General features: G+C 35.7%; 1 protein-coding gene across 1 annotated transcript in view; it reads right to left on the bottom strand.

Annotated features, from left to right (window-relative positions):
• Positions 1 to 16,175, bottom strand: part of LOC121412156 (ADP-sugar pyrophosphatase-like) — a 31,525-nt gene that overhangs the window by 11,667 nt on the left and 3,683 nt on the right. Inside the window, exons 2-3 of the mRNA XM_041605061.1 lie at positions 12,789 to 12,906; positions 3,781 to 3,904 (exon numbers count right to left, since the gene is read on the bottom strand). Coding sequence (XP_041460995.1) covers positions 3,781 to 3,904; positions 12,789 to 12,906 — 242 coding nt within the window. The remainder of the gene's footprint in view (positions 1 to 3,780; positions 3,905 to 12,788; positions 12,907 to 16,175) is intronic.

The following is a 16,175-nucleotide window of genomic DNA, read 5'->3' as shown; positions in this document are numbered from 1 at the left end:
TGCTTAAAGCTGTCATGCTGACATGCATATTGTTCATAAATACTGGACTTGACCTTTAACTCTAAGAACATTTTCAAGCACAAAGACTGCCAATTCAGCAAGAGTTTTCAAGTGTTTTTCAGCAACTCTCAAACGGAAAGGAAGGGGATTTACAAGACACAAACCAGCCATTTCAAGTGATGACAAATTCAATGTTCACTTAATTTGGATGAGCCACAAGATCTTTGATGTTTTAAAGAAAATGTGGGAGAGAATTGAAGAGAAATGATCATCAAAACCACTGAAATACAAAAGGAGGAAAATGCTCCTACATTAGTTTCAAAGATACACAAAAAATTAACCATCTTGAAAGCTGATGATCAAAATGAATCGACACCAGCAACATCCTGACCAGGGCCTTGTACTTCTACTACTAGAACAACAGATATCTTGGGATGTAGTCAAAGTGCCAAATCAAACAGAAGTTTGTCTAACTTTGCACTTCTGAATGAATCAGAACTGAAAGGCTCGGTTTGATGGTTCCATACAAATATTTCAGGAATTTGTAGAACAAGGCAATAGCAATTTTGTGTCTCGCCCACTTATGAAAAATAACCAGAAATATTGTGATTTGCGAGGGCACGCAAGAGAATTACATTGAAACTTCATTGTGAAATGACTGGGATGGAATAACACTTGTCTTAAGAGCCTTGCACGTTAACTTTATTGTTGACCTGAAAATGACCTTTGACCTTACCATGTGACCTCCGACTGCAGCATAACATGCAGGTCCCCCAAGTCCATCTACCATCCAAGTTTGGTTGAAAAGTGACTTACGGTTGCGGAGTTAGGTGTCATAAGAGAGTCTTGCATGTAAACTTTAACGTTGACCTGAATATGACCTTTGACCTTACCAAGTGACCTCCGACTGCAGCATAACATGCAGGTCCCCCAAGTCCATCTACCATCCAAGTTTGGTTGAAAAGGGACTTATGGTTGTGGAGTTATGTGTCATTACAGGTTTGTGACGGACAGACGACGGACGGACGCCGGAAGACATTTGGATCCCTAAGTCTCGCCTTCACCTCTGGTGGGCGAGACAAAAATGGACAATAAAACTAAACATTCCTTTACACTCACGATGTCTGTTTAGAAGTTAACAAATTCTGCAGAAATGCTAAATCAAGGTTACAGTTTTGGCTCATTCATAGAATTTTGGGAGTGAATTAATTTCTTTTAAAAATAAATAAATTGATTTAGGTTTATGTTCTTTCTGTAAAATTGAAGAAACATTAATTTATTTATTCTCTATTGTCCGTTAACGTTAATATTTTGGCACAATGGTTGAGAGAACTTTCAAATATTAATTCTGTGCTTTAAGGCCTGGTCACACCGCTCAACGTTGTTGGAGCGGTCGTGGAGCGGTAGGGAGAGAGGGTCGAATTTCGCTCACAAAATTGGGGAAAATATCAAAAAAAAAAAAAAACAATCGAAAATGGTGAATGGTAGCGAGCGGTGATGATTTTTCTCTCTCCGCTCCACGACCGCTCCAACAACTCTCAGGTCGTGTGACCAGGCCTTAAAGAAGGGAAATGTCAATCTATTATCCATGACACTACTTCTGAGCACTTTCAAGTACTGCGAAACGAGCTTGGAGATTATCTATCTTTTTTTTATCTCAGATTATCTTATTATTGGGGAGAGTATCCCTGTAGCACATCAAGCATTCTGTGATTTGATTATGAATTCAAACCTATGACATAACCCCCCCACTCAGTGTTATTTAGAGTATGCCTATGCTCGTTCCCTCCCTTTGAAAGCACCCCCTATCCGGGACGCGCGTTTCCGTTTTACACCCTGGCGAAGGCATTTTCCGGAAAAGTAGCCAAAAAGCGACTAGTGAAGAGTCTACACACGTCGCTGGTTGCATGCAGCGTGCGACACAGGCGAGTCCACCACCGCATGCATGCACAGTTACTCATCAGAGCACAGAGTTCCTCGGCACTTCATGTACAGAGAGAGCGGCAGTCAGGAGTGAAATCCGAACATGCTTTTGCAGTCGCGTTGTTTATGATAGTTTTTTTTCTAAAAATAAATTATTAACTAAATGAATAGAATGACAGACAAAATCAAAATAAACAGATACTTATAATGGAAAGACAAATTGAAGTTTGATGGATTGATACACTTAGAAGCTGCCGAAAGATAGATATAGAAGACTGATAAATAGATAGAGACAAGATAGACAGATAGATAGATAGAAATAGAGAGAGAGAGAGAGAGGTGGATAGATAGATAGAAAGAGAGAGGAAGAGGGAGAGATGATGGGTAGATAGATAAATAGAGAGAGGGGAGAGACAGAGGTCGATATATAGAGGGAGAGGGGAGAGAGAGAAAGAGAGAGAAGGATAGATAGATAGATAGAGAGATGTTATAGATAGAAATATGGACAGACAAAGAGAAAAAGACAGACAGATATGCTCGAGAAGGAGAGAGATAGAGAATTTGAGAGACAGATTAGATAGATAGAAAGATAAAGAATGAGAAAGACGGAGAAGATAGACAAATTAACAGATATAGATAGATACATAGATAGATATATAGATAGAGAGAAATAAAGAAAGACAGTCAAATGGATAGATAGATAGATAGATAGATGAGAGATAGATAGATGTTAGATAAAGAGGGAGAGAGACAAAGAATATTAACAAATTAACAGATAGATAAGTTAAAAAAATAGATATATAGATAGAGAGAATAAGAGAAAGACAGGCAGATGGATAGATAGATAGAGAGAGAGAGATATTAAATAGATAATTAACGAATGAGAGAGACAGAGAAGATTATTAACAAATTAACAGATAGATAGATACTCTAGTTAAAAATAGATAAATATAGATAGAGAGAAATAGAGAAAGACAGACAGATGGATAGATAGATGGATAGAGAGATAGATAGAGAATTTGAGAGATAGATGTCAGATACATGTAGATCAAGAATGAGAGAGAAGAGCGACAAATTAACAGATAAGTTACATAGGTAGGTAGAGAGAAATAGAGAAAGACAGACAGATGGATTGATAGATAGAGAGAGATAGAGAATTTGAGATAGATAGATGTTAGATAAAGAATGAGAGAGTACAGAGAAGATTATTAGATAGATAGATACTGCAGTTACATAGATAGATAGAGATAGATATATAGACAGATAGAGAGAAAGACAGACATAAGCAAATCGGCAAGGCAAATGATCAAGGCAAACATTCGTATTGAACCATTTGCAAGTACGGCATGTTCTGCGGGATAACTTCGGTGCGGACTTTGGATCGCGCGCCCAGCTGATAATGTAAACAAACGTAGACGTAGACTCTTCACTAGTCGCTTTTTGGCTACTTTTCCGGAAAATGCCTTCGCCAGGGTGTAAAACGGAAACGCGCATCCGGGACACTGCTCAATGTACCCCCCATCTCAGGTGAGCTGTCATTACAATAGAGGTTCCCTGATTCATCTTGGAGGACAAAACAATAGCAAAACCATAAAAACAATAATTTTTCATAGTCTGATGCAAAGGTTTTTATTGTTTGTCTTCCAATATGACTGCTTGTGGGAACCCTCTATACCATAGGAAAGATTTTTAAATTTCTCAGGAGTCCAAAGAGAGAGAGAGAAAAAACAAAAACACTCCCCTTTTACCAGACATTTTGGGAACACGCTTGCGGTCCCTCCGACCCGAAGTGGGGGGGGGCCTGGGACATAACTATTTACAGACTGAAAATATACCAGATTGTGACCACATACTTACAATCACTGGCTCCTTCTTTTTTTGGTTTAGTTGTTCTTTCAGCCACTTCCCAGGTTCTCTCTCTTCCTCTAGGATCCATGTATGTTACTCTCTCTAATGACAACCATTTTTCTTTGTGAATGGTCTGTAATTGGAAACAAAAACATTGGTGACATCAGTCAGACAATATGGCCCTTTAGCAATTTAGGCATGTGACTTCAATTGAAACTAGGGCTAAGATGAATAATTATTCACAAAAACACAGAGATGCCAAGTTCAAAGACCAGCTACATGTACATGTATGCATGAGATTTTCTGTGAATCTGAGTGAGATCACAGACATTGTGTACAATGTATATGGGGATAGGCTGTGATAGTTGCGTGAGACAGAGATTTGAGGGGATGAACAAGAGTCCAAAATGCTTGAGTCTCACGCATAATGCGTGAGACTTGGTAGCTCTGAAAACACCATACATTGATAATAAAATACTAACTGAAATATATGTGCAAAGTGATACTTGACTGCCCTTATATCTAAGTTTCATGAAATAGATCACTATAATTTCAAAGATGTCAAAAACTTAACCTTGTTTATGATTTCAATGTTCATACCCCACATTGTCAAAGTTTATTAACCCTAAATCATGTGACCTCAAACTCATGCTAGACGATCAGTGATACTTGATTTATTGCAAAGTCACGATGACATCTCAAGAAGAAAGCAATTTGAACAAAAACTTGACCTTTTTATCCCTAGATCCTCAAGACACATACATGTACATGTACGTTATTACCCAAGGATCACATGAAAGAAGTATGAACATACTTGATGTAAAAATAAAGAGCAAGTTTATCAAAAACTCCAACATTTTTGTAACAAACAAATGGACTGTTAACAGACCAATAGACTAACAGAAAAGTGATCAAGAGGTCTCTGCCGAAGTTCGTTCAGGCGAGACAAATACAATTTCCCAAACTGAAGACCAAAATAGCTTTAAAAACCAAGTAGCAATCAATATCAATTATAAGCGTGACAACAATAATTTGCCAAACGGAAAACAAAAATAGATAACACTATAAAGTAGCGATCAGTATCATTAAGCTGTATCAGATTCTTTAACATACATTATGCTTTGCTCTAGTTTCATCGTTTTAGTGAAAAGTAATCACACTACATGTAAGTAGGTTAATACAGTGTATGCCGAATTATGCATCACATATATATTTTGTTTAGAAAATGTGAAGGGAAATAAAATATACACCCTTTTTTTCATATGGCACTCTAACTCAATGAAATTGTTAACATCTATCCATAGCAATGGTACTTCAGAACAAAATATAAACAAATAAATATAAGGGATCTATTAAAAAAAGAAACCCTGATTTTACAGGCCTGAATTCCAACAGAGATATTAGCAATTAGGGGTTTAAACCAAGGCCTGTCAGACTTTCTGGATGTTGTGCTTCATTCAGAATGTACACTGAGAAAGGTTCAATAATACTTGTACATGTACAAAAAAAAAATTGTCTGCATGCTATTGGCAAGGAGCACTAAATCATGTGTCGTACGGGACGCAGAAAAGGTGGCTTTTTTGGAAACCTCAAGTCTGTGAGTTGGACAGATAATTTTCATAAAAACTGAACTAAAATTGATATTCAATTACCCCAAAAGAAACACATAGAAAGAAAGCACAATAAACATTCATGAATAAATAAAGCAAATTATAATTTTCGAGAACAATGTGTCGTACGGGAAACTCAAAATGTGTTGTATGGACATCTCTAAACTGAAGCGATGCTTTCTTACTTTATGTCTCTTTGACTTATTCAATCACTTAATTTGGCTGATGATAATATGTCACAACTCTTACATTACTCGTAATTCCACAAAATATTTTTTTGTAAAGATATGCAATTTCAATTTTTTTAACTTTTCTGCATTTTATGAAACCATATGGTTTGTCTTATTTTCCAGATTTTTTAAAAACTGGAGAAAAGTAAGGAGTTTCAATACAGTTTATAAAAAAAAATAATGATCAAGGTATGTCCAAGTAGATGATTGATATGTAAATTTTTTTTCTTACATCTTATAACAATTTCACAGTAGTATGCAACAGGAAATCATCTTCCATGCTAAGGTGAATCAATTATAAAAGTTTTATTTTCATGCTCAATGAAAAAGAAATTAACCAGCTCTGACCAGTGAAAATCACCAGTTAAGCTAAAGGGATTCACAAAAGAATGACATGAAGTCAATTAAAATGGTTAGAAACACGTATTTCATGTTCTATGGAGATAAAAAATACCTATTTAGTTCACCTAATGTCGTATCAATTACTTAAAATAGGCCTACTGTTTATAGTTTCTGAATCCAAATCGAGCAATGAAATGCAGTATACTTTTGTGTGTCGTACGGGACAACTTTTAATAGGACAATTATTGAAAAATGAAGGGCAGTAAGTAGATCCTTATAGGATAAATTGGTGACCCGTGGGTCAAATAAAGAGAAACTGATATTGTAAGATTGCATCATCAAAAATAAAAGTAGAAACTTTTGCATTTTCATGTGTCATACGGGACATATTGATATTCATGATCCTATTCTGATTGCCGAAAAATTAAACGAACCTTTTGTTAATATTTTGTTAATATAGGACCCCAGTTAGCAAATTCAATTATAGAGCCCACAGTTAATTCAGATCTTACGTATTCTTTCGATTATTTGCCTCAAAATACAGTTTCATTTCACACTAGTAAATGAAAGTGAGGTGTATAGGCATATCTTGAATTTACAAAATGATAAGGCTATGGGGTGCGATTCGTTACCTAAATTGATCAAATTCGTTGCCGAATTTATCACTCAGCCCATAACACACATAATAAACTTGTCTCTTATATTCGGTGAAGTTCCTGAAAAGTGGAAAAATGCCATCGTGACTGCATTACACAAAGGAAGCTCTAATGAACTTAATAATTTCAGACCGATTTCTATTTTACCGATCTTATCAAAGATCTTAGAGAGAATAGTTTTTAACCAATTGTACAATTATTGTAATTCTAATCATCTATTGAACGCTTCCCAATCAGGGCCCCTCCATTCAACCATGACAACACTGCTTTCAATCACCAATGATTGGTTTAATGAATTTGATAACGGGAATATTGTATGTGCTGTAATGCTAGATCTGCGTAAAGCGTTTGACGCTGTGAATCACAAATTGTTAATCGATAAATTATGTCAGTATGGTATGGACAGAGTGTCAATAAACTGGTTCACAAGTTATTTAAAAGGAAGAGGGCAGGTTACTAGGGTCAGTGGCCATATACATGTATCACAAACTCGCCTAGTTTTGTTTTTTATTGTTTGAATTATACAATATTTCAATTTTTACGAATTTGATGATTAGGACCTCATTGCCTGAAGCACAAAATGTTAAACAATGGAATGCCACGTGTTCAGGGAGGAATAAAACTTCATTTCACATGACAATGACGAGAAAATAAAAATATTTCATATTTCATATAATAAAATAAAAAAGAAATAGTGAGTGAGTGAGTGATGTCATCAACTCTCTCATTTGGATGTAACTGGCTCGTTCATATCACTATTTTGTTGAAAATAAGCGAAACTTTAAAATGCCAGAACTTTCTTATTTTACATCCGATTTTGATGAAATTTTCAGTGTTATGCTTGTTGAATTTTTCTCTTTTTATTCAAATCAAGTTTTTGTTGGGGTGGACTTGTCCTTTAATGATGACGGGTGTTTGGAAGGGTGTATGGTGTGTATCTGTTTGTGTGTAAGAGTGTGCAGTGTTGTTAGAGTTTTTTTTCTCAATAATTCAAATTAACCCATTTATAATTATGTATCTGAGTAATAATTCACCCCATGATGATGTTATTTTTTCTGTATTATGCATTTATATTGAAGATATTTCTGTATATTTCCAACTTATCATTTGATTACGATTCGTTATTATTTTCATAAACTTTAATAACTTTTTGTATTATCACCTGGTAATAATTACGATTATCATGTTTTATGTATTCATTCATGTAAGTTTGAGTGCCTTTTACTTTGTATATTTTATCAATGGCACAGCCCCAACGTAAATCACACTTTGTATCTGTTTGGGTTTTTTCCCGTGTGAAAATAAAATTTATCTAAGGTCGAGTCCATCACAGGAAAATGCTGACTTTGAATAAACAGAGAAAAATCAAACTAGCATAGCGCTGAAAATTTCATCAAAATCGGATGTAAAAAAGAAAGTTATGACATTTTTTAAACTTTAGCTTATTTTTCACAAAACAGCGATATGCACAACTAGGTGAGTCAGTCGATGTCCATCACTCACTATTACTTTGTTTTTTATTGTTTGAATTATACAATATTTCATCTTTCTTTAAGATTTGACAATAAGGACCAACTTGACTGAACCATATAGAGTAAAAAATGCTAATTTTACATGTCCGGATTGTACTAAAAAACATTTTTTATAAAAAAAAAAGTTTTTTATTGTTTTAAATCATTTTTAAACGTTTTTTTTCCAAACAAGTGACGCAATTTTTCGTTAATCAAATACACTGCACAGTCTGATTCAAGCTCTTGATGTTTTAAATATGGTACAGTTTTGGAGTCAGTAAGACATGATTACAATTTTTGTTACTAAATTTCCAACAGAAAAGTTCATATTTCAACAAAAAAATTACTAATTGAAAGCAGGGTTGGCGGATTTAAATCACGTTGATTTAAATCGTGATTTAAATCACCATGATTTTTTTTTTAAATCATTGATTTGAATCACTTCCATTGAAAAATGTACAAATCATGGACAAAGTATTTGTTCAATGCAGTTTTAATTCTTCAAGTCAACTGAAAAACCTTGAATTAACTTTATATCAACAAAAGTCTTCATATCTACTTAAAACAAATTAAAATCAAATCAATAAAATCAGGTAATTCCTTAAAAACCACAGATGTATGTTGTCAATAGGTACTCATTTTTTGTAAATTACATGTATGTCGAGTTTTTCTTCTGAAATTTTACATTCTTTGCAGTTATTATTAGTCAATTTCTTTCTTAACATAAAGTTTTCACATAATCCAAAGACTTTTCAGAGAGCAGTTTGTAAAAAAAAATGTAATATATAAAAGTCAATGAGAAAAGGTTTGTTGGCAGTTTTCCAGTTTTTATCCTTCGCCTACACATGACTACTTCTGTCATGTAAAATAAAAAATGATACCTGCATGTAATCAACATATTTAACATGCCTCTTATTTGGTATTGTTACATTTATCATACATTTGATGTTTTAAATAACATAATTATAAAAATCACATTAACATAATGTAGTACAGTCATAATTTGACTGTTGAGAAAAGCTTTATCTTATAAACCCTTTTAGTCACTGCAGCCCATCTTATGTTCAATTTCTGGAAATGAATCCATATTGGATCATTTTTCCTGCCCGACATGGTGCCTTCTTTGCCACCAAGCTTTTGTGTGCATATGTGAGACAATTTCCACTGAGTGCCTGGGGATTTTTCCTCTTGGATTTTTTAAATATTTGAATGAAGAATCCCAGAGGGGAATTTTCTCTACTCACTGGGAATTCCCTATGGAATATTCCTTCATAGGCCTATGTATGATAGAATTAAGTTCCGATACATGATTTCTCAAATTTATTTTTAATTGTCCATTTTAACTGGATTTTAATTACAAAATATGTGGTTAAGAACAATATTAGGGGTGAAATGTATAACATCAATAATGATGTCATTGTAAGAATAAGGGGGGGGATAATTACCCTTTTTTTCGGAGGAACTTTTAAAAAATCAAAAAAGTAAAAAAAATCTGATTTAAATTTTAAAAATCTGATTTTTTTAATTAAAAAAAAAAATCAAAAAATCGCCAACCCTGATTGAAAGAAACAAGTGGAGTGCCTCTGGCAGTCTCACCTGCATCACGCGATTAATATAGTAGCAGTGCTAACTTTGAAAACTACTGTAACATAATTATTCACAAAAAACACCATTTTCAATAATGATACAATACTATGTTCAATGACAATTAATGACATTTGACATTGATCATGCGACCTAAGACTTGTCGGTGATACTTTATCCACTATATCCACATTTTATAAACTATATCTATGAACTTTGAAAGTTATGACAGCAATCTAATAAAAATGGCCAAAGTGCAATAACCTTAAATGACCTCTGACATTGGTCATGTGACCCGAAACTCGCATGAGATGTTTAGTGATACTTGATTACTCTTATGTCCAAGTTTTATCAACTAGATCCTTACAAATTCAAAGTTATGATGGTAACTCAACAGATACCCCCAACTTGGCCAAAGTTTATTGGATGTATTTTAAGGATGTTGATTAACCGCATGTCCAAATTTCATAAAGTAGGTCCATATATTTTTCTAAGTTATGATGACATTTCAAAACAGAGAGCAAGACCTCTGCAAGACTGCTGTATTAAAGACCATGAAACTTGCTTGAACTTTCAAGGGTCTTTCAACGAACTTTCAAAGATCTCTGAGGTCTTTCACGATTCCTGATGGATCTTTCAATGGTCTTCATGGTCCTAGTGAGTACCAAAACTTTTTGAAATGGTTCATAACAGTCTTTCAGTTGTCTTACAGGAAAATTGTCTTTTGATGATCTTTCGGCAGTCTTTCAGTGGTCTTTCAATGAACTTTCAAAGTTCTTATTAGTTTTTCCATGATCTTTCGGCAGTCTCTCAAGATTTTTGCGGAGATTACTGTTAGACTCATGAGAGATCATTGAAAGACCAGGCAAAGTCCATGGAAAGAATTCTGAAAGATCACTTGTTGCATAAAAGATCTCTGAAAGACCACTGAAAGATCTCTATAGCCTAGGACAAGTCTAATATCCATCAGTCTTTCAGAGTTCTTTGAGGGGTCCTTCTGAGCCATTCCACAGAGATGACAAATTTCAGTGATATTGGAGACTGCTGTAAGACCTTGCCAATTTTGGGTCTTTGAAAGGTCCTTCAAAGGTCTCCCCTCTGTGGAATGGGGGCTTAAGGCCCCCATTAACCATAGGTTAAGATTTTGATGTTGATTCCCCCAACATGGTCCAAGTTCATTGACCCTAAATGACCTTTGACCTTGGTCATGTGAACTGAAACTCAGGCAGGATGTTCAGTAATACTTGATTAACCTTATGGCCAAGTTTTATGAACGAGGTCCATTTGCGATTATGCAGTCATTTAATAAGCTTAACTTTCGGTTAAGATTTGGTGTTGACGCCGCTGCCACCGTCTGAATAGCAGCACCTATAGTCTCACTCTGCTATGCAGGTGAGACAAAAAAATGAGAGTAAATTGAACAAAAACTTGAAACAAGTGGAATGCCTCTGGCCGTCTCACCTGCATCACGCGTTTCAATATAGCAGCAGTGCTGACTTTGAAAACTACTCTAACTCACACAAGATGTTCAGTGATACATGGTTACTCTTATGTCCACTTTTTATGAACGAGACCAATAAACTTACAGAGATATGATGGTTATTCAACAAAAAAACCCAACATGACCAAAGTTCATTGACCTTACATGACCTTTGACCTTGATCATGTGACTTGAAACTCGCACAGGAAGTTCAGTGATACTTGATTACTCTTATGTCCAAGATTCATGAATCAGATCCATAAACTTTCAAAGTTATGATGGTAATTCAACAGATACACCCAATTCGGCCAAAGTTCATTGACCTTTGACCTTGGTCATGTGACCTGAAATGCGCACAGGATGTTCAGTGATACTTGATTACTCTAATGTCCAAGTTTATCGAACTAGACCAATAAACTTTTAAAGTTATGATGGTAATTCAACAGATACCCCCAATTCGGCCAAAGTTCATTGACCCTAAATGACCTTAATCATGAGAGCTGAAACTTGCACAAAACGTTCAGTGATGCTTGATTACTATTATGTCCATGTTTCATGAATCAGATCCATAAACTGTCAAAGTTATGATGGGAATTCAACAGATACCCCCAATTCGGCCAGAGTTCATTGACCCTTAATGACCTTTGAAATTGGTCATGTGACATAAAACTAACGCAGGATGTTCAGTGATGATTGATTAACCTTATGTCCAAGTTTCATGAACTAGGTCCATATATTTTCTAAGTTATGACATTTCAAAAACTTAACCTCAGGTTAAGATTTCAAAGTTGATTCCTCCAACATGGTCTAAGTTCATTGACCCTAAATGACCTTTGACCTTGGTCATGTGACATGAAACTCATACAGGATGTTCAGTAATACTTGATTAACCTTATGGCCAAGTTTCATGAACTAGGTCCATATACTTTCTAAGTTATGATGTTATTTAAAAAACTTAACCTCAGGTTAAGAATTTGATGTTGACGCCGCCGCCGGAAAAGCGGCGCCTATAGTCTCACTCTGCTATGCAGGTGAGACAAAAAGGATGGACTTGGCCTTTGACCCCTAGGTGACCTTTGACCACAATATCCTCACCCATACACATGTGGTATTATCCAAGGATCATATGTACCAAGTGTGATCATAATTAATGAAGAAATAAAGAAATATCATCAAGTCGAACAAAACTTGACTTATTGATCCTTTGATGACCTTTGACTCCCATCTTCATCACCGGCACATACAGTATTAGCCAAGGATCATTTGTGCCAAGTTTGAACGCAATTGATGAAGAAATAAAGGAATAAGCTCAAGTTGAACAAAAACTCACCAAAGTTTCAAAGGGTAGGCAGCTCTGGGGAACTTTCATTTCAGCTACGCGTACCATTGTGTATACATTCATAGTATCTTACCCATTCTTAAGTCAATGAAATATTCTTATTTGTTTGAGTCATCATTAGTTACATCCGATTTCAATAAGCATAATTTTGTTTTGAATAAAAAATTTTGTATCCCAGGTAGAACGATGGATGTGAATTAATTGGCCTTCTTAATAGACTAAATAGTGCATAACCCCAGAAAATATAAAATTTGATAAGTTATACCTCTTGTTTGAGAAATACACTCTTGGATGGTGATGCATTCTGGTCTGTTGACATTCTTGCAGTAAATATTTTTCCTGTTGTAGTGGTTTGCTCAGATGATAGACCAAAATATGCTCTCCTGCAAAGATACAAATCTCAATTAAATTATTTTTATTCTTATCAACTCTTAATTTTTTTGTTGGTATACATATAGATAAATACTGCACATATAGATAAATACTGCACTGCAACAAATCATCAAAATTCTGACTTGATTCAATTTGGAATTCTTTGACATTTTCTTTCTGAAATAGGTTTTAATTCATATTCTAGGCCAGGAATATTGGTTTTAACATTGAAATTTATGCTAACAGGATAGGACCAGGAATATGTCTAGAATTATTAACTTAATTAAAAAATCCTAAGAAACCCTCCTTGAGTATTATCCACAATCCAAGATAGCATCCAAAATGGCTGACAAAGCCTAAAATTGCACAAACTTATCTTAATTAGTGTTTAATTTTGTTTCAATGGTTTTAAGGGTCAAGTAGGACATTGGAACAAGAAACAATGAGAGTCAGTGGTCAAGTGTGTCTAAAAATCCAATATGGCTTCCAAAATTGGAGTCTAAATGGGCCATTCAAGTCAGACCGCAGGTCCCTATGCTAATGAGCAAATATCCCAGATTCATCTAAATCCTCTCATGGCTGAATCCTCATGAATCTTGAGACTTTCTGTCTCTAGGAATTAACCTACTTTATCCTCAAGTCAAATTAAATATCATTGCACAAATGGACAGAGTAACTGTTTCTCTTTCATATTAGTAATTTATTTTGTATAAAATATTTGGATAAATATAAATAAGTGAATTTCAGGCCTGGAAATGTGCCACGAAAGTGAATTTTCTTCCTGTTTTCTTGTGCAAATTGTTCTAAGTCAGAAAGATATCTACATGTATCACCACAAAGCTGAATTTCTGTACTTTCTCACAACTCTTTGATTGCGGCACCTTTTATTCGGATCAAGATAACACTTTTCCCACCAAGTTACAAGACAAGATTTTTCAACTTTTGGAGTGGCATGAAATCCAGAGTTCTGATTGGCTGGATAAGGCTACAAAACAATAAGCACGGGTGATTGATGAGATTACCCCATAAAGAAAACTGTTGGAATTTGAGTTGGTGTGTGGTCTCTTTGACCAATCAGAGTACAGTATTCTTGTTTTCAAGCTGCTTAATGTACTTGGCCAATGAATATTGTGATCTTTACCCAATCAACCCAGTTCTTATATTGAAACCTACACCATTTTAAAGCAAACATATTCAGCTTTATCATGATCTAAAAATTATTTGGGCTCAAACAAAAATAAAGGGTTAACATAACAACTTTTGTTAGGTAAAATAATAATATTATAGCATATCTTAGATCAAAAGTTTCACCTACATTACAAAATCTTTGAATAAATTAAAACACACGACCTTAAAGAATGATTCTTATTCTTTACAATATGAAAATCATGAAATTTAAAGTATATTTAGAGCAGCCAATGACCAAATAAAAAGAGGTGTTTTGGTCCACATCAAGCTCATTAAATATGCAAATCATCTCTAATCATGAATATCATCTTGGATGAAAGAAGCCACTTTTCGGGGACCTGCCTAGTGACTGATTCTTGTCATCATCATCATCTGTGAAAGTACAGTCCAACAGGTTGGTGTATCGTCCCGCTTGTAGAATTGTGCAGAAGTATGTAGTGCTGTGGAAAATCTATTCCACGTGAGGTTAAATAGTCAGCGGAGTTGACTTTCTGCACCTATGCCTTGAAGCTGACTACTGAAGTGCAGTTAACTGTAATGGTAGGTAGAATATTCCAGTCTAATGGCATCAAGAATAAAAGTTTTGGGATAAGAAGTAATGCGACCATGTGGGACTTGTAACCTCATCCGATGACCACGAAGCGAGGTAGAAGTAGCGGCCTTGTTGAAGTACAGTACCGTTACTACATCAACACTCGAGTTTACCATTAAGCGATAAACCATCACCACCTTGAACTGGGCTCTTCTTTTCAAGGGTGGACCACTGTAGCTGTTGTAGCATATCGTCATTGCACCATCTCCAGCTTCCAGGAGTTGTCCTTGGTGAAGGGGTCCCAGACTTCACATCCATTTTCCAGGACAGGTCTGAAGTACCTAGACACTTCTTGGGCATGAGGGCAGGTTAATACGTTGCAAAAGGCATGTGGAGAGTCATCCTTCTTGTAGACCGATAAATGGGTCTATTTCTGTCAGGGATATGCTTGGCTGAGACTTCGTCTGGCTCCATGTCATCCCCTCTGTCAATAGACCATTGGGCTCATCATGGTGGAGCAAACATCCACCGCTTAACTGCAGCGTCTATGGAGAAAGGATGCGCTTTTGCACCCTTAATTACTCCTAAATTTTGCTTTTTGACAGGGTAAAAGGGAAGAAATAAGATAAATTTATATTCAATACATTCAGCTTACCACCTTTCCTGAAAAATACCAAATTTGATGACAAAACAGATCAGGATCAGTTCTTCTTCAATTGCAGTCATCAACACAGCTACAGCTGAGCGTACGTATGCTCAGCTGTAGCTGGCGGCGATCGAAAAAGAACCTGGCTGATCCTGATCTGTTTGCAAGGAGCCTAGCACTCGTCCGTGTAATATTAGGCAGACATGGATACTTTCCAAAATGGTGTAGAAAGGGTTCGTAATAGCACTCCAAATAAAAGGGGAAAAAATAAATTATGCACAGGTCTATATTCTACCTCGATTATAATGGATGATCTATCGTGCACAGAATCTCGACATCGAGGCACAAACTGGACCCTCAAAAAAAGGAAAAGTTCGACCTCTAATAGAGACTCTATGTCGCATTCGTTCTATGTATCGATCGGTCACTTTCGTTTTCAATTTTGAAGGAGAATGAACGAGACAGAACTTTTCCTTTTGTTTTGAGGGTCCAGTTTTTGCCTCGATGACATGATTCTGTGTCACGATAGACCTTCATCCATATAGGTACCCTGTAAGTGCATAATTTATTTTTCCCCTTTCAATTGGGTGCTATTGTGACCACATTCTACCCCAATACCCTCTGCCTAATATTACACGGACAAGTCCTGGGCTCTGGCCGGAGCTCCCTATATCCTACCGCTAGACCAAAAGCTTCGGTCTCTGTTATGTTGTTCCGCTGAACTCCATTGGCTCCACTCACCAAAATACAGAGACCAAAGTTCTAGCTCGATCTGTACCGGGACTCAAACTTTGTCAAACTTTGCCAAAGGCCATGTTTCAAGTTCGGATAAAACAGGGAAGTGAAGTTGCACGACAGTCTAAGTAAGTCACTGTTTTTTTCCCCCTTTTAAGGGTTATTTTTCCCCGTTTCGG

The sequence above is a fragment of the Lytechinus variegatus genome, chromosome 3 (genome assembly GCF_018143015.1).
Source record: "Lytechinus variegatus isolate NC3 chromosome 3, Lvar_3.0, whole genome shotgun sequence".
Lineage (NCBI taxonomy): Eukaryota > Metazoa > Echinodermata > Echinoidea > Temnopleuroida > Toxopneustidae > Lytechinus > Lytechinus variegatus.
This window is presented reverse-complemented; position numbering and strand designations above follow the sequence as displayed.